The 18,976-nt window shown below is 39.0% G+C and overlaps 2 protein-coding genes across 2 annotated transcripts; one reads left to right on the top strand and one right to left on the bottom strand.

The window, feature by feature from the left end:
• Window positions 1–1,826: 1,826 nt before the first annotated feature.
• scamp5a (secretory carrier membrane protein 5a) lies at window positions 1,827–6,462 on the bottom strand (the record flags this gene model as incomplete). The annotated part of the gene is made up of 7 exons (XM_083916786.1): window positions 6,377–6,462; window positions 5,396–5,474; window positions 5,094–5,213; window positions 4,032–4,188; window positions 3,836–3,937; window positions 3,441–3,558; window positions 1,827–2,015 (listed from the first exon to the last, which is right to left on the bottom strand). The coding sequence occupies exons 2-7, from the start codon at window positions 5,400–5,402 to the stop codon at window positions 1,827–1,829; spliced, it is 693 nt and encodes a 230-aa protein (XP_083772912.1). The 5' UTR covers window positions 5,403–5,474; window positions 6,377–6,462.
• Window positions 6,463–9,465: 3,003 nt separating this feature from the next.
• parp16 (poly (ADP-ribose) polymerase family, member 16) lies at window positions 9,466–14,772 on the top strand. The gene is made up of 7 exons (XM_083916055.1): window positions 9,466–9,519; window positions 10,911–11,107; window positions 11,886–12,023; window positions 12,111–12,317; window positions 12,510–12,681; window positions 12,785–12,929; window positions 13,854–14,772. The coding sequence occupies exons 2-7, from the start codon at window positions 10,919–10,921 to the stop codon at window positions 13,987–13,989; spliced, it is 987 nt and encodes a 328-aa protein (XP_083772181.1). The 5' UTR covers window positions 9,466–9,519; window positions 10,911–10,918; the 3' UTR covers window positions 13,990–14,772.
• Window positions 14,773–18,976: the final 4,204 nt, after the last annotated feature.

Raw genomic sequence — 18,976 nt, 5'->3', positions numbered from 1 at the left:
TTTCAATTTGACTTCGTGAAGAAATAATTGGCTTGAATCTTATATTTTCTTTTATATAAATATCATATTACACCTACTCATAGAATAACACCAACAGCCACAAAATGACACACTAAGGCCTGAAATCCAGAGCTTCAGAAACAAGTAGTCATTTAAGCGTTTACATGTAGGGATAAGTGGGAGAATTTGCCAAACGGGTGAGAACGTCCATCACTTCATACAATGCATTGAGCACCTACAACTATGATTATTAATATTTACTGTTTTGGTTTTTGTTCACTTTTAACCTGTACAGCATTGATTTGGAATGTTTTATCCAATAAACTGCAATCCTAAATACTGCATGTGCTTCACTTTAACATGTAATTATATTTCATTTCACTGAAATTAACCCGCTAAACACATAACCAGTGTGTAATGAAGGAAGCAAACATCCCAAATGGTTGAATAACGGTGATTTAAAGGGGACAAAGCCGACACGTTAAGAGCTTTACAGTAGGAATTTAAAACCAGGTCTCACGCATTTCCTGAGAATGTAAAAACAAAACCTTGAATTAAACTGAATGGTTAACTGACACAGAGCACCTTCTCATCAGTTACAAGAGAAACACAATCAGGTCACCAAAACATGAAAGCATATTTTTGAGTTGGGGAAAAAAATCTACCCTGCTTGATAGCATCGGTTTCGTGTCAGAGATCGCCTCCAGCTGATTTCTTCTGATTTTAATAACTTTGGAGAATTCTTTTTAAATTAATTTTAGTTTTTTAGATTTTTTAAAATTCCGATTATTTTGTCATTTAGGCCAAGTTCAACTTTTTCTTCTTCAACAAAAGAATAGGCTAACAAAGTTTACATAAAGGTTAAATTAAGAAAAAGATTGGCCAGTATCAAAGGGATAATATGTTCCTGAATTAAAAAATTAACAACTAAGGTTTAATAACACACTGCACTTAAAGGAATCGTTTGACATTATTTGCTTTCTCACTGAGAGCTGGATGAGAAGACGGGTACCACTCTCATGTCCGTACAGTAAATATGAAGCTACCAAGATAGATATAAGATATAATGTGCTGATCAGACCACTGGGCAGAGCCAGGCTAGCTGTTTTACTCATTTTTCCAGTCTTTATGCTAAGCTAAGCTAATTAGCTGCTGATGGTAGCTTCATATTTACTGTACGGACATGAGATCGGTATCGATCTTCTCCTCTAACTCTAAGTAAGAAAGCAATTAAGCATATGTCCCAAACTGTCGAACCATCCCTTTAATGAGACGTCGCCTAATATCAAGAAACTTCGGTAACAACTGAAGGGCAAGTGTTTTAAGCATTTGGTGACCTTCAAGGCTAGTGAAAGTAAAAACGCTTAACAATATACTGTAGCTACTACAGTACATTAAAGAAAAACATTAAAGATAATTTAAAGATGTCTTAAAAGTGTAACACAGGCGGAGGCAGACGTCACTCAGTGCTGATAACAGACAAATAAACTGATGAAGCTCAGATATTATGTCTCTGTTGGAAAGCAATACACACACTGACCAGCTAAGATTAGGCAGCGTACGGGATTTTCTTTAAAAAAGAAACAGCTTTTTTTGTTGTGATAACTGTCTGTTAATTTACATGTGAAGTGACTTAAATTATTCGCTCCCACGTGTGTCAGAATTCAACAAACGAACACCAAAAACATGACTTTTTCTCTCTCTAAATTGTTCTGGTTGTTGTTCAGCTCTACAGTGTTATAATGAAGGGCACCTAATTCTGAAGTGTGTTCTTAATTGATCCCTTTTTATGTCTCCCCCTCGGCAGCATAGCCCCCTCCTCTGCCCTACATCGGATCGTCGTAGTTGTAGGTGGGAGCTGCTGAGTACTGGTTCTGCTGCATGGCTCCCTGCGCAGCTCCCATGGCCGCTTGTTGAGCTGCCTCCTGGACGTGGGGGTTCTTCCAGGCCCCGGAGACCCACTCCTCTTGGGCCTTACCCATGCTGCCACCGCTGCCACGGTATAAGTTATGAACCTGCAAAAGAAGTTGTAATGTAAAAGGCATTTTACTATCATAAATGTCTTTCAGGGGGGAAAAGTCTACAGTATTAAATTCAAACTGAAATTAAAACATTTTTTGCTAAAAAGTAAAGAAGGGATAGTGCTTCCTGCAGTTCTCCAGGTGGCATGAATTGTTTGTGCCACTGATGATTGTCAGGTCTGTAATTTGTAACTTGGTGCAATATAACAGTGTAGGCAGCCACCAGCGGGGAGACAGACGCGGTCAGCTTTTGCTTGGTCGCATCTGTGATTTGAGTCCTCTATACTGACTATACTTCAGAGCAAAATGCTTTGTTCCCAGGGTCATCGTCATCGTGAGAGATTGGTATGGGTTATCTTTGCAGTTCATAACGCAAAAGGACGACGGGAGACAGAAGTTTCAAATGCAGGGTAAAGTCAAGTAAACTGTAGGTTTCAAGGAGTTCAACAGTAGGCTATAAGTGATTTCAACAAAACTGACCCAGGGTAAACAGCATTGAACATTTGACCTATGGAAAAACATTGCTGAGAACATAAAACCCTTTAAAACAGGCATCTCCAATCCTGCTCCTGTACGGCTGCTGCCCTGCATGTTTTAGGTGCCTACTTTAAAAGGTCTCCAAGGGACACTGGGAACATACAGATACATTCATATCATATAGGCTGGGAAAGATTCCCATGTTAATAACTTGGGAGTGTTCATGTCATCTGTCACTGAACAGTGTGAGTGGTCTATATTGGTTTGGTTTCCAGACCAAGAGCCGAGTCAAATGTATCAGAGTTTGACAGTCGACTTGGATACGAATCACTGGTTAACGTACAACGTACATGACTACTCATGGCTGTACGTTTTGACAGTTTTGTGACTTGCCATCGCCACAGTTGGGCCCATTAAAGAGAGATATACAGCTAAGGCTAGCTTTGCACAGTGTAGCAATTAGCTTTCACTTTCTAAGTCGAAGCTAGTAAGTTTGATGGGTCCATAATTAACACTGTGTAGACTGGAAACAGTCTGGAAAAATGTCTTGTATCATGTCTTTTAAATCAAGGTATAGGCTACAAACACCACAGTTTGTCTCCTAGCAACATCAGACCTAACATCCATTTCTTAGAGCTTTAAATCTGTGACGGTCTCCACAAATGTAAAAAAAAAAACAATAATAATAAAAATTACAGTCTTATTCTCTTTAGAAAAATGGAAAATAATGAATAAATAATGATACAATTGTATAATAATAGAAACAATACATTTATAGTTTATTTTCCCTTGAACAAAAAGGGAGAATTTAAATTTCAGTTTGACCATAAAGAGCCTTTATGCCAAATGAAAGCCCACAAAATGCTAAATTCTGCTTCTGGAGAAAGTGCTAAAACATTTTTTTTTTTTTTTTACTGAAAGAAGTAGAAATGTCTAGGTCACCTTTGTGAGGGCGATGAAGGACAGTACCGCCACCGCAGTAAACATGATGGTGGGAATCAGCATGACCACAGCTGAGCCAATGTTGGTGCTGAAGAAGGTGATGGTAGCCAGCCAGCCGCTGATGGGGACAACAAAAGAGTTGGTGACATCTCAAACTCTTCATTTGGGGTACAGACCAATTTTAGGGAAAATAAATATATATGTGGAGAAACATAACAAATACAAATGCTTGCATACAGGAAACATGACATCGCTGAATGGTGGTTCACCACATTAATCTAAATAGATGAATATATTTCATGAGAATAATGTGTTTTTTCCTTTAATTCGTCACACATCTGTATTTATGTTTCATATCAAACAAATTAGATATCTGTGTTTGTGAAAGCTCTCACCACACTCCCCAGCCTGGAATGCCGACAGCTTGGATAATACTGATCACCACCTGGGCCATGAAGACGAAGAAGAAAGCCATGAAGTTGAAAGAGCTGTCCGTCCTGCAAAGAGAGAATAATGAATGTCAGGAATGATGTGATTCAGCAGAGCAACAAGTACAAGGTGTTGGGTCAGTTCAGATTAGGACCAACTCACTTGAAGGCCTTGTAGATGGGCCTGAACCAGCACACGTAGGAGCAGGGGGTGAAGAGGATGAGCCACAGGATGGCCATGCCGAAGTTGGTCACTCCACCACCTCCGCACGTCCACGCCAGACAGCCAATCAGATTAACAGCCAGTGTGGCACTATTTACTGTCGACACCACAGGAGCAAGGAGCGAGGATGACCAAAACATGGCACACTGAAGACAAAAGCCTCTATAGGGAATATCCCACAGGCTGCTGTACTCATAATTCAGAAAACTTTAATCACAAATCTCAGCAACTACTCAAAACCATACTTTCAATTCTATATTAAAGCAAACACAGAACACAGGTTCTACTCTACAAGTAACAAACATTTTTGTTCACTAATCGACATTTTCACCAGACTTACATTCTTGTTTTCAAATGGCAGAACCTACGTGGTAATGAAAAAGATATGATGCTCACGTAAATATTACAATTTGACACATTACTGCACTGTTATCACTAAGAGCTTCAACTAACAATTGTGTTCTTAACTGGTTAATCTGCCAATTATTTTCTTGATTAACAGGTAATTTGTTTGGCATAGATGTCTTTGAAAATATTTTCTCTATCTCAGAGATATCCGATCCTCAATGATTTGCCACAAAGAAAAGCATTAAATCTCTTTTAAGAAGCTGGAGTCGGAGAAATGTGGCATTGTGCCAAAAAAAATGCCTGAAACGATGACATCGAAATAATTTAAAACATAAAAAGCAAACAAACTTAGACACAATATTTCAATCTATGCATACAAATGTACAAGAGAACACATTAAACTGTGACACACAGTGAGACCGGTCTCACAGCTTTTGAGTGTGTGTCTCTGATGTTCGGCTCTCATGATGTTTTGGGTAAAAACAAAGTGACAAGGCATGAAAACACAAAAGTGTATAGGTTCACAGCTTAGACCATGATGCAGGCAACATACATGCTGAAACTTCAGTTGTAGTAAAAAAAATTCTTTAAATGCTGTCCAAGTACTGCACGCCAACTAGTCAATACACAGACATTTACTGCAGGTACACTCACAGATCCATAGGTAGTAGATCCTCTTGCACATGGTGCGGTGGTGGTCTGGGATCTCATTGAAGTCTTGGTAGAAACACGGCTTGAGGGGAATGAATCGAGGCAGGGGAGGAAAGTTGTTTTCTAGGACACAAAGACACAGTTCAATGCAGCTGCCGTGCCCACACACACACCAAATACATATAAAGAAATCAAGACAGCTGCATGAAGGATTACAATTTAGCCTTTATAAATGGGTTGAGTTTTGTGCATAGACTCTAAAATCGCATGCACACTATGTAGTTAAATAGAAAGGAGAAGCTCACCTGCCATGATGACTGTTCAGTATTTTCCTCCACTTGCAAACGGACACAAACTTCAATCTCAGCTGCCTTGGAAACCAAACTGCAGAGAAAGAACAGAGTTGTTGTTTTAAGTGCAACATCACTCATCACACTGCTCTCCTTGTAGACAACAGGGCCACAATCCTCCATATAGGCCTCCCTGTGGGTGCAACACACACACACACACACACACACACACACACACACACACACACACTTCATTGGAATACAATACTGTAGTATGATTTCATTAGGTGGTGCCCAGCCCTTCCAGTGCATCCACACCTATCGTTGCATCATTCATTAAGATCGACAGAGACAGACCTGATCTCTCGGCCACACATTACAGCTGTGTATTCCGCGCGCGGTGGGAAACAGCGTGGCCTTGTCGCGATTTCTAAAATGTATTCATAACCCATGGGCGCAAAATAGGCGTGTTACGGGCCTGCATAGTAACCAGATTGAACTATATGTGATAGAGTGTCTATTTAGCTATATAACCTGCCAATATAATTTAATCAACCTCGTTATTTGACTGTGTTTGAAAGCCACATTTCAATACATATGATGGTGGATGTGGAGTATCTGAAGGGCATCTTTCAGCCACACAGTGAAGCGGTATATATGCCGGGGAAAACAGACTGGTCCTGGTTGACGTTTAGATGCATTTTGATTCTACAACTGCCTTCTATGTGTATGTGTATCACCGGCAGGCAGTGGTGCTGCAATAAGGTACAGTGCATCGTGATCTAAGGCGATGGAGAAGCGTCCTTCAGCCTGTGCGACACGGTGTATCGGTGCTTCCTCTTCATCCGGACGCAGGAGCGGGTCAAGCCCAAGCTCCTTAAAATAAACCACCCGAGATCGGGATTTTACAGGCCTTACTGATGCTAGAATTTATTTTAATACATTAATTTCCCTCCTCCAGTAATGAATGGAAATGCAGAGATTAAAACGCCTTACCTCCTGTTTAGTCCGAGAATGTCGCTAGAACCACTCGGTTCGTTTCAATAGCATCCTACAGATGAATCTGCATTGAAACACATCGGAGTAAACGGATCCGCCACTGCTTGAACAGAAATATGTTAGGTTATTCCTCAAATGATGGGTTTGGGAGTAAGAGGCGGTCACGTGACGTAAGGTCTTTTCTTTACGCACATACTCCCCCCTCTCGGGCAGGAACAGGGCCCCTGACAGAAGAGAAGAGGATTTGTTGCTGGCTGAAACCGACCAATCAGAAAACAGGAATATTTCATCAAGCCCCGCCCCCCCTGATGCTCTCCACAGTGCTGAAAAACCAGAGGAGGCATTACACAATCTGATCTGATTGGCTGCTTGTCAGCACAATATTAAATGTAACCTACTACTTTAGAAATATCACAGCAAAAAATAAAAATATGTGTGACATTGCTACTCTGGGGGAACATTATATCACAGTAATACAAGGTGTGAAAACTTACAACCTTGTTTCCAAAACAGTTGGGAGGCGGTGTAAAATGTAAATATAATAAAAACAGAATGTTAACACTTGCAAAATCTCATATTTAAAACCAATATTGGATTGCCGTGATCTTCGGGCCATCAGACGGCAGTGCATTAAAAACAGACACGATTCTGTGTACACCAAAAACCATTGTCTGTGAACACAGATCATTGCTGCATCCACAAATGACTGAATAAAGGCTAAAGGCTAAAGGCTGAATCTTTAACATGCAAAGAGAAAACTCTATATAAACTAGATCCAGAAACGTGTCTGCCTTCTCTGGGCTCTTCAACGTCTTCTTCAGGCAAGGCCTTGCTTTTTTCAGCAGGACATGGGTGCAGATCCCAGGGGGACGGGAAAAACATGGCTTGTCCACCCCAATAAAAATACCCTAAATTATTCAAAATTGAACCGATGCATTTTCAGACTTCACGTTCTTCACATTTTAGATTCACATCTAGCAGGGAAATGATTGAAATATATCTCTGACTTCACCTTCCATCTCTGCTCTCCTCCACTACAACACGAACAGGTAGTTTCTTACACAGACACTGATGATCAGCAGGCTTTAAAAAAAGGGCTTCATATTTTGATATTCATCCATATCAATTAATCCTACATAAAGTAGTCCCATACACTGGGGACCAAGGAAGATGGTGAGAAGAACTGGGGGGGAGTAGACATTATATGCCCGAGACCCTTAAAATGATGGATATTATTATTATGAACTGTTAAGTAAGCAGTGATACACTCTGTTGGCTGTTTAGGACAAATAATCAAGAAAGGTAAGCACAGTAAATGATTTCCTGCGTAGCACTCTTTGAATGATATGGCGAGCCGCTGCAAAGCTGTAATGTATCGTGGTATGGTAGAAGTTGCATACAGGCAAAAAGCAAAAAGAAAACTTTTGTGTGTCCCCCAATCAGATCTGCACCCCTGCAGCAAGACCATGTTAAACCACACTCTGCACGTATTACAGCAGCATGGCCCTGTAGTAAAAGAGTCCAGGTGCTAAACTGACCCGCCTGCAGTCCCGACTTATTACCCACTGAAAATGTTTGGTGCGTTAAGAAACTTAGAACTTAGACCTAGATTTAGACTTAGTCTCCTCTTTATTGATCCCTTTGGGATGACTCCCACAAGGAAATTGAGTTTCCAGCAACTTTCAAAAACACAAGGGAGGTATAAAAAATAAAAAACAGTATGAGATACCCAATAAACTCTTAGATAAATAACTACAGAAAATATAAAAAAAACAATACAGTAAACAATAAACTCTCAGTTAAATATATATGAAGTAGATCTAAGAATACAGGTAAAATAAAATTCCTGGAAAATGAAATCAGATAAGTTGAGTGTAGACAAAATATGTACGACTGTATATGACAGAAATGAGCAGTGAGATTAAATTATTGCACTTAAGTGGTGGACTAAGTTATTGCACAAAAAAAAAGGTTAAGTGTCCAGGTATGTATGAGTAGTTGAGCTGTTGAGCAGCTGAAATCCTTCATCAAGCAAGAATGGGAACACACTTCACTTTCAAAATGACAGCACCGGTCTCCTCAGTTCCCAAACACAGAGTGTTGTTTAAAGAAGAGGTGATGCAACAGTGTTAGTAGGTGATAATCATTATCCTTTTTTTAAAACATGTTGCTGTCATCAAATTCTAAATGAGCGTATAATTTTGTGCTATTTTCAAATGCACATGGGGTTTCAATGCTTTGCAAATCCGCTGTCTGTTTGATTTATATTTTACACAACGGCCCAACTTTTTGAAAAGATCCATTATTGAGAACAACTTTGCCAGGTTGCCAAGTTATAAAAACTAATGGCCTTGCGTTCATAATATATCAGTTTATGCTCTGAAATCACTAGTTTCAAACCAGTGCAGAAAACTACATTTTCTCTGTCTTTGTTAGGACTTTGACAGAAGAATTCTGAATGAGCTGATGTTGCCTGACTTTTTTGAGGGCACATCCAGATCCATACAGGGTCATGGTAAGACCTGTGAAAAGAAATGAAATGAAAGCATGGATTCTGTATATAGATCATCTCATTCTTCAATACAATTTAAGACAATTTTTGGACAAATCAGGTTGGAAAGTGTCTTTGTGTCTTCTCTGTCTCCTTGTAAATACCCATGGCTACAACACCTGTGTTCTAACGATATACTGTAGATTGTGCAAGGTAAACAAAGGTATGTTTATATGTTTTGGCCTTTTTTTCCACATTCTTTTGTAGTGGGTGTTTTTTTGCCTTTGACGTCCACGTACCAAAGTCTCTCTATGGCCCTGAGCAATGCTGCTTTCAGGAGTCCTCCTAAATTTCCAGTTATCGGCGGCTTCTCGTACATAATAGAACGGATATTAAAAAAAAGGCACACCACGCAAGTATTGTTATTTTTTTTTAACCAAAAGTAATTGAGTGCTTTTCATTTTTCTATTAATTTACTGTCACGGCCCCATGCACCTTTCCAATCGCTAATATATCTGTCACGTTTGTGTTGTTTGTGTGTGCCATGAAGAGCTCATAGTTCCGTTATTTTACACGGCACCTAAACGCAGCAGCCCGTAGAGCTAACGTTAGCTCCTCCTGCAGTGCTATGAGTTGAGGAAGACTGAAGGTAACGAGAAATAATGATATAAAAACAAATAATGATATAAAACTAGTGTCTGTCATGTGAATTAGGTCTGTGGACTAAAGGGTGTATTTCTGGTGTGTTCAGGATCACGCAGTAGTCCGACATTGTTGTGTTTGTCATCAGTTTGTAGCTCAGCTAATGTTAGCTAATGTAGCTTCCTGTAATGTTAGAGACGCTAAAGGGACAACATCACCAACTACCCTAAAACAGATACTTTGGTTATTTACATCAAGATTATCAGCTCAGAAAAAAACAAACACTTTTTGTTATGATGTTGACCATAACTATTACAGTAACGTAGACGTTATGTCCCCATAAAAGTAACACATTAGTGTTTACCACAACTTCATCATACGGAGGACTAAACATGACTAAGCTAAGTATATATTACATTTATGTAAATTGATACTAAGTATATATTAAATGTATGTAAATTGATACTAAGTATATATTAAATGTATGTAAATTTATACTAAGTATATATTACATTTACGTAAATTGATACTAAGTATATATTAAATTTATGTAAGTTCATATAAACTTGATATAAAGTATATACTAAGTTAATATTAAATTCCTGTACATTCATATTAAGTATATACTAAGTGTATATTAAATTCATGTAAATTCATATTAAGTATACCAGATATATATTAAATTCATACAAATTCATATTAAGTATATACTAAGTATATATTAAATTATTGTAGACGTTATGTCACTATAAAAGTAACATAACTTAGTGGTTACCATTACTTCATCATATGGAGAACTAAACATGACTTCAGACATGAAGTCTCAATAAATAAATAAATAAATGCATATATACATTAATAAATAAATATAAACATAAATAAATGCATGAATAAATGGGACCTCCTACCTCATTAACATGTGGACACAATTACATAAATAAATAAATGAAGGTGAAATAATGAAAAGCATTTATTCATTTTATATATAAAATAATATAACGCTGCCTCTCCACGTTTAGTCCTGACTCTGGGGACACAGAGCAGACTGACCCAGAGGATCTGAGAGGTCTGGATGGATAGCAAAGCAGAAGATCAGAAATGTATGTTTGCCCTAAAAACAGGACAGGTTCATGAGTACACAGCAAGCTAGGTGTGATGCCAAATGCTCCTCCTGCATACGTTTTGAACTACGATGAAGTTAAAGCAGAAACTATAAGTTGATTAAATGTGGTTAGTCTACAGAAAAGGAATCAGTAGTCATTTGTATAATGTTTAGTGATGTAGTCCATTTCTGTTCGCGCTCACATATGTTGTCATGACGTATTTGCTGTGCTGTAAACTGATAACTTACTCTTGGCTGTGCTCACTTTTGTTGTATCTTATCACCTCTGTCTGCAGTGCTGGGAATGCAGCCACCGCTCCCACCTGACGCGGTCAGAGAGCTGGTTTGCTCCTGTCTGCACAGAGACCCAGTAGCAGCAGATCTCCGCTGCAGTCTTTTTGTAGCCGCTGCACAGAACTACAAGAGGGACTCTTTGCTCAGACCCTTCCCCCCTAGATACATAAGTGGTGACAATAAGGACTTTGAGGAGCTGGTAAGATGTGTATACATATATATATATATATATATATATATATATATATATATATATATATATATATATATATATATATATATATGCGCAGCAATGGAATCGAACACATCACAAAACAATTCTCTTGGTATTCGCGTGCATTCACGTTCAGTGGCTGTTCTCAATCCAGTGACTGTTGCAGGTCTCATAGCGTAAACTTGTCTTAGAGGTATCCCCATTAAAAAAATATCTATATACACTGTATACAGTATATACAGCTACTAAAGTGTGACACCATAAGCATGGTTGTGGCATGATAAACGTACACTTGGTGGCAGTAATGTGCTTTTAGAGGCAGCAGTCTGTCAGTTAAAAAAGGGGAAGAACAAGACTGCAAGTTGATGCAGATTCAAAACTGAATTACATTTAAATTACAAATGTTTGGTAGCTATAAACAATGCATATAATGAGAAGATTGAAAGTATGCCAAATAAAATAGTGTTTATTTGCAATAAAAACAGGTACAGACACTTACGAGTTTGACGCACATTTGATGTAAATTACAGAACATTTTTCTTGGCGGTGTACACATGCTGTATTACAGATCTTTCTTTCTGTGGCCATGGTCATGATATAGAATCACTTAAAAGGACAAATTGAAAACAGACATGTGTGTTGACATTAATGCAGAGATGACAACTCGGTTTCAGAGACACATGGATCAAAGAAATACAGCTTCCCAGGTGTGACTATTTCTGTTGTGACAATATGACCAAAACAAGTTTGTCGTCTTCTCCAGTTGGCAGATGTGAACTCTTTGCCTGGTGTGAGAGAGTTGGTGAGACTGCGACCCAGGGAGGGAGATCATCATCTGGCTCTCACGCACTGGATTCTTTCTTCAAAGAGCTTCGCTGTGAAGACGTTACAGAAAGATGAGGTACGTCACTATGAGCATGCATACAAATATGTCTTTCACTACCTGCTTTTGTTTTTTGTTGACTTTTTTTTTGTCAATCCCTTCCAGTATGTCAAACTTTGTGACCTGACGGAAAATGAAGGGATTTCTGCGCCTGTGCCTGACTTCCTGTTTGAGCTGGAGTACGGTGATCAGATGAACGCCAGGTTTGAGAAGATGAGGGAAGGAAGAGACGTCTTCTATGCATTCCATGGGAGCCGCCTGGAAAACTTTCACTCCATCATTCACAACGGGCTACATTGTCACCTCAACAAGGTTAGGGCAGTCATCATGGCGTCATCTTTCCTGTGGCAAAATCGTCTCTTTTATGCATGAGGAAAGTACTGAAATCGTCCCATTTATAGAGCTGTCATAGTGCAATATAATACAGAAGACTTAATGGGGCTGTTGAGATATTGTGCTGTGTCATTCAGTCAATTTGGTTTCTTTTCTGCATGTTGTTTGCAGAACTCAGTGTTTGGAGAGGGGACCTACCTCACCAGTGACCTCAGCATGGCTGTCCTCTACAGTCCCCACAGCAGCGGCTGGAGAGAAAGTCTCCTGGGCCCACTGCTCAGCTGCGTTGCCCTGTGTGAAGTCATCGATCACCCCGATGTTAAGTGCCAGGTGAAAAAAAAAGGTGTGTGAACCGTGTGACTCGCAGGATAAAACACTGAATTTGAAAAACATTGACTTTTAAAGCGCTTCATATCAAAACGGGCCTCTCTTTTTCCCAACTTTAGATTCTGAAATCATTGACCGCCAGCGGTCAAGAGCAAAGAACAGCGAAGGAGGGGACGTACCGCAGAAGTACTTTGTAGTCACCAATAATCAGCTTTTGCGAGTCAAGTACCTGCTTGTTTACTCTCAGAGGAGGCACCTGTCCAGGTAAGAGTCTTTTGTGAGTAAAGGATGAAATGATGATAAAGTATTTATAAGCAACGTTACACACAAATATCTAGAACACATTTTCATACACATAAGCGTAAACACTGGAGACGTAACAGCTTGCTTTCATTATGAGTTGAGAAGCATGTGACTTAAAAGGTACACACACACACACACACACACACACACACACACACACACACACACACACCCCCATGGTATGGGAAAATTGAGAAAAGTTCATCGTCTTCGGCTGAGTGTATCGGCCAATTAGATACTACTGTTGAATGAATGAACCGTATACCTTGTCATGTGAGTTAAGTATCTGGCTTGACATAAACATTTAGCCTAGTTAAAAAAGGTAACAAATTAACACAGATATACATTTTTATTAACGATTAACAAAATTGTACATTAGCAGCAAAAAGAAATAAATGACACTTACATGTAAAGTGCACTGCAAACAGATATTTTAAAATGTAATATAAAACCCTAACCTGTGTTAGGAATTAGCAAACATAGAATTGAAGTGACTAGATCACTGCTACTGTATTGCTGTGTATGATATTAATAAAAAAGAAATGGCTGGCTCGTAATGCTGGATCGGCCTCATTCATCCGATATCTGATCCAGCTAATAAGTCAATATCGGAGCCGATATCCGATCCGGGTGTCTACAGACTCTACAGCAGGGGGTGTCCGCTCATTTTAGTTCATGAGCCACACGCAGCCCAATTTGATCTCAAGTGGGTCGAAACAGTAAAACTAATGCTTAATAACTGATAAATAACAACATCTCCAAATTAGTCCCTTTCTCTTAGTGTCAAGAAATGTCCATAATTAACAGATGACGATGTTTTGAGAAGGAAGAAGGTTGAGACATAAACAAAATGTCATTTTTCTTGGTGTTTTTTTTTTTCTCCAGACGTTCCCGAAGCACCTCCTGGCTCCTCAGACACCATTTTGCCATCATGATGAGTCTATACCTTCTGCTGCTCATATTCATCGGTGCCTTTAACTCCACCACCTTCGTATCCTTTTGGAACAGACTGTTAAGGTGACAAGACAACCGGGACAGACGGCCTGGATGTGTATAATCCACAGTGCCTTCCTGATCAGAGACTGACTGGAGGCCTGAGCAAAGATAACGTTTTATGCACCTTTTTATACTGTTTTCTTTCTACAATCATTCTTTATTTGTACAAATAACCATAAGTACTGTTATTCCTAGATAACATATCTTTTCACATACCAGCCATTGGGATCATAATGTGTATTCATTTGTGTGGAAATGTGTAATAAGACCATTCGGCATTGTGAAGATATTATGCAATGTTTCACTTGTAGTTTATTTGGTTTGGTAAACATGCTGTTATTTTAATACAAAGAATATCAAATCTATGTGGATCAAGTCCTCTGATGTACAGAGTTACTAACCAAAGGGTCAAAGATGTCTTTGTTTGCATAGGTCTTAAATTCTGAGGATGAGCACATGAACTGATCGCATTGATTCATTAGTGTCAGTGACTGTTGATCCGACGCTAATGACAATGTCCCAATTTAAATTCTTAAGTCATTTTTAATAATATGATTTTGGATTATTAAGTTATGGGTAGGGACCTTTTCTAACTCATGTATTCAGTGTAATTTGAAGGTGTTGACTTTAATGGTTTGGTTTAATAAAGGAAAGATATATGAGGTTATAAATTCATATAGTATAAATACATACATAGTATTATAATGATGGGTCACCGAAAGGCCATCTCAGTCATAATAATTTTTGATATTCTTGTATATCCTTATAATAAAGGATGTAGACTGTATATTCGCTTAAAGGTTCCAAATTTTTGACACTAATAAAAAGATACTTTTGATTTAAGTTGTTTCAAGGATTCGAGTGGGGTTGGTTTGTCCCAAAGTTGAGTTTAAGTGATGAATATCTGACAATCAGATATGCTGGGAGTAATCATGTCTAAGAGAAATCTCTGCAGGGCTTCCCGTACATCAACATCTACTTGAAGGTCACTCCTTCCTAATAATCTCTTACACTTTTCTATTGTTTTGTGTTGTATTCAAACTTTAACATGTTTTTTATCACAGGGGCACATTTATTACCGCTGGCACGCACACTGTCCTTTCTTATCTGTTGTTTTTATCAGTAAAAAAAGAGCGAGACAGCTATATGGGATTGATAACAGAGGCGGCCTGCTTTGGTGACAGATCCTGTCCTTCTAATAGCTACCTCATATGCTGATGTCTTTCCACATTAAGAAGCAGAAGAAATGTGCAAAAGAAAGAGAATTTAGATGGTTTTTTTATGCCTTTTTATGCCTTTCCACAAAACCTTTTAATTTACAAATTTCACATAGGTAAGTTTGTGAAGTCTTAGCTTACCTCTACCTTAGCTTTGGTAGGTCTTCTATAGCCAGATTTGTAAACAGCTGGTGTACCTTTAAAAATGATGCAATTCCTTTAAGGATAAATACTTGTACAATACTGACAGCACATACACGGGACAAATAGCTGCACACTCCTCTTTCTCGGACTAAGCACCAGATATTATTTAGATATCAAACTACTTTAGTGATGCAACTGATTGGCAAGTTTAAAGAAGATGAAAGAAAAGGCAGGCCTTTGTTTTGGTATAAAAAACAATTTCTTCTTGCGAAATCCTTCAGATAAACGGCTTCTCCTCTTCAGAAACGGCACAGAACAAACTGTCCATTGTTGGTCCACACTTTATTCCCTTTCTGTGCAAGCTTCATTATTGCTGCCTCATAAACTATCTGTTATTCAATAACCATCAACTGTCAGGGGGGAAGCGATGGAAGAGGGGACTCGAGAGAAACTTCACTTCTCCTGTGAGCCAGAAAAGACAATTCACACGGAAGAGACACAGTGCTGGACTGATATGATGGTTCAATCTACTCTAATGTTGCACCAGGATTATTCCGCTGCATTTCTCTGCCTCGAGTTCAGTTTGCATTTCGGTTTTTGAAATCTTGCTGCATAGTTTTTACTTCATTGTTCTTCACTCGTTCATGCTTCAACGTTCACCATAAAGGTAGTTCTTAGTAGAAGACTGAACTTGAGCACACAATGTTTTAAGCTAAATGCTTATATCATCGTGCTAAAATGCTCACAATGTCAAGGAAAACATTACCTTATTAGCACTGAGTACAGTACAGCTGAGGCTGATAGGAATTTCATTTGTTCTGCAAGTATTTAATCGTAAACCACCTGGCCCTGATGTCTGCTCTACAGGGAAGGTCTAATGATTCATCCTACCTCATGAACGTCTGAACTGAGTTTCATTCATTCTTCAACTTCATTCAAGTTGTTGACGTATCTCAGTCTGTACCAAAGTGACGAACAACTATTATTATCACTAGAGCCACCCCTCTAGCATGGCTAAAAACTGTATCTAACCCTATTTCATTTTGCGACTACAAAAACATGGAGTGTTATAATTTTCAAAGCAGGTGGATATTGTGTACTGTACTTGAATCTTATTCAACTTAACTCTGTGTCCATGAGGGGAAAATGTATATTGGACGGAGGTAAAAACAGGTTTAAACTTAAGATAGACAGAACATACACTAAACTATGTAAAATTTAATGCTTAAACCCACGAGGTCACTGATAAAAATGTGTATTAAGTGATGTAAGCTGTCAATGCAATCATCAGTAGTGACAAGATGAAAATCAAAAGAAATGACAGTATCACACTCATTTTATTTCTCATGATTTAATAATACATTACATTTCACAGGTTTTACTCAGGTGTACATTGCATACAAAATGTAATAATATAATACATTTTCTTGATATAGGGCTTCTCATGATACTCAAAGACAATTTACATATAAAAATATAAAAAAAGAGCAACAAACTAAAAGAATCACAGTAATAATCACAAGTTAAACTCACACAGTTCTGAAGACGTGAGTTTTGATTAATGATTTGAATGTTGTCAGGTTGGTGCGGCCATGGATGTGTTTGGGGAGAGAGTTCCAGAGGTGAGGGGGGCAACAATGGAGAAGGCTCTGTCACCCCCAGGTCCAGTGCTTGGTCCTTCGTAAAAACAGGAGGTTTGCATCAGAATAATGAAGGCGTGTGGTGGTGCAGCAGGTCCGTGAGGTAGGAGGGGGCCTGGTCGTGGAGGGCTTTGTAAGCGAGCAGAGGGACTTTGAAGTGTATTGGTTGTGGGACAGGGAGCCACTGGAGTTTCTGGAGGACAGGGGTGGATGTACTTAAGTTTATTGAGTACTTAGGATGATAAACCGTAAAGGAATGCTGTTGCAACAGTCGACTCCGGATGTTATGAACGCGTGGATCAGAGTTTCAGCAGCAGAGAAGGAGAGTGATGGATGGAGACGAGCTATGTTTTTGAGGTGGGTGAGGTTCGAAAGAGAGGTGGCTGTCGAAAATGATTGATGATGCGATTGATAAAGGATTCCCAAGTTATACACAAAGTTTATAGATAGCTGCCTTTTCCCATGTTGCTAAAGGAACTAGTGGAGATTTCCTCTCTTTACAGAGGGGAGTTACTTTGATTCGTTGGACAGGCTGGGACTAAACACAGAAAATGCCCCTCAGGATGGCTCTGTAGAGGGAAAAGGAAAGACAGTGATGGATGAATGTGTCAAGTGCTTTAAGGCAGTATCGCATAATGAAGAAATGCAGGCGGTTAATGTAGCTTTCCGGCGCTTTTCTTCCACATACCTGCAGGTTGTTGTGGCATACAGGATTATGAGGTGCTTTCAGATGATTGTGCACACATTTCCCAAAGTGGAGTAGACAGGGGGAATCAGAGGGGGCGCAGGTCTGAGGGCATGATGGGGGTTTCAGCAGCAGACAGCTTGAACAGGAGGTGTGTTGGCAGGAGCCCTGACATGCTGTCTTCTCCAGGGAGACAAACCTACAGAGCAGGAAATTCAGATTTCTGTGAAAAATGCAGCACAGGAATTTTCTAAAGGAAAAAACGTCCTCTTTTTTTTTTTTTTTTAAGTCACCTGGCGGAGCAGATTTCAGAGGGGTTGGTCTCACAGTATTCCCTGGTGCAATCTGGGTGACAGCTCTCTGGATCCAACGATTGAATCACTGCAAGAAATGAAATATAATAATATAACAGCATATAAAACCTTTTAAACACTGAATAAGAAACAGAACTTTCAATTCAAAAGTCATATCGGATATATCAAATTTAATATTTACATCTCTTCCATGCAGCAACAAAACGTAAAAAATGCCTAATCTCCTACTACGTCTGATACCGTATCAATAACGGTGACAACTGTGTTCGCCGTGGCGAGATAAGAGGTGTAATTATGGCTTAACTGTTGGCAGAAACCTTTGAATCAAAGGAAGCCTTGACCACGCTATCAGTCTTCACAGCTCATAAACAAGATTTACCTCTTTGGCGCCATTCCCACTATAATGACACTAAATGATACTGAATTTCTGAGGAAAATCTTGTACTTTTTGGTTACATTTACTTCACAGCTATTAGTTATTTTCAAAACATGTAATCAGTTTTTTAAATATAATGCACTGCTATAGGTGAAACCACCTCGCAGTATATGAAATAGTTAAGACCAGCTCTCTGGATCAGCTACAACATTAAAATGCATCGTTTGTTTTGATGGATCTGTAATAACACAGTAATATAACACATATAGATATAACGAAATGCTGAGAGGAGCAATTTTACTGCATGATGGGTACTTCACATTTTATACTTGAAGTGCATTTCTCTGATAATGCTTCTGTTTTAAGTAACATTTTGAATATTTATATATTGTGGCATTTACAATCATTCATTCATTCATCTTCAACCGCTTATCCCGGGGTCGGGGTCGCGGGGGGTGCTGGAGCCGATCCCAGCTGACATTGGGCGTGAGGCGGGGTACACCCTGGACAGGACGCCAGTCTATCGCAGGGCACATAGGCATTTACAATGTTTTTTTAAAATATATTTTTATGGTAATAAATTCATACATCCGTGTATCCACAAAATGTCCAATGTGTTTAAATATATTTGCATTT

The sequence above is a fragment of the Echiichthys vipera genome, assembly GCF_963691815.1.
Source record: "Echiichthys vipera genome assembly, chromosome: 7".
Taxonomy (NCBI): Eukaryota; Metazoa; Chordata; class Actinopteri; order Perciformes; family Trachinidae; genus Echiichthys; species Echiichthys vipera.
The sequence above is the reverse complement of the archived record's forward strand: the minus strand, read 5'-3'. Positions and strand labels throughout refer to the sequence as shown.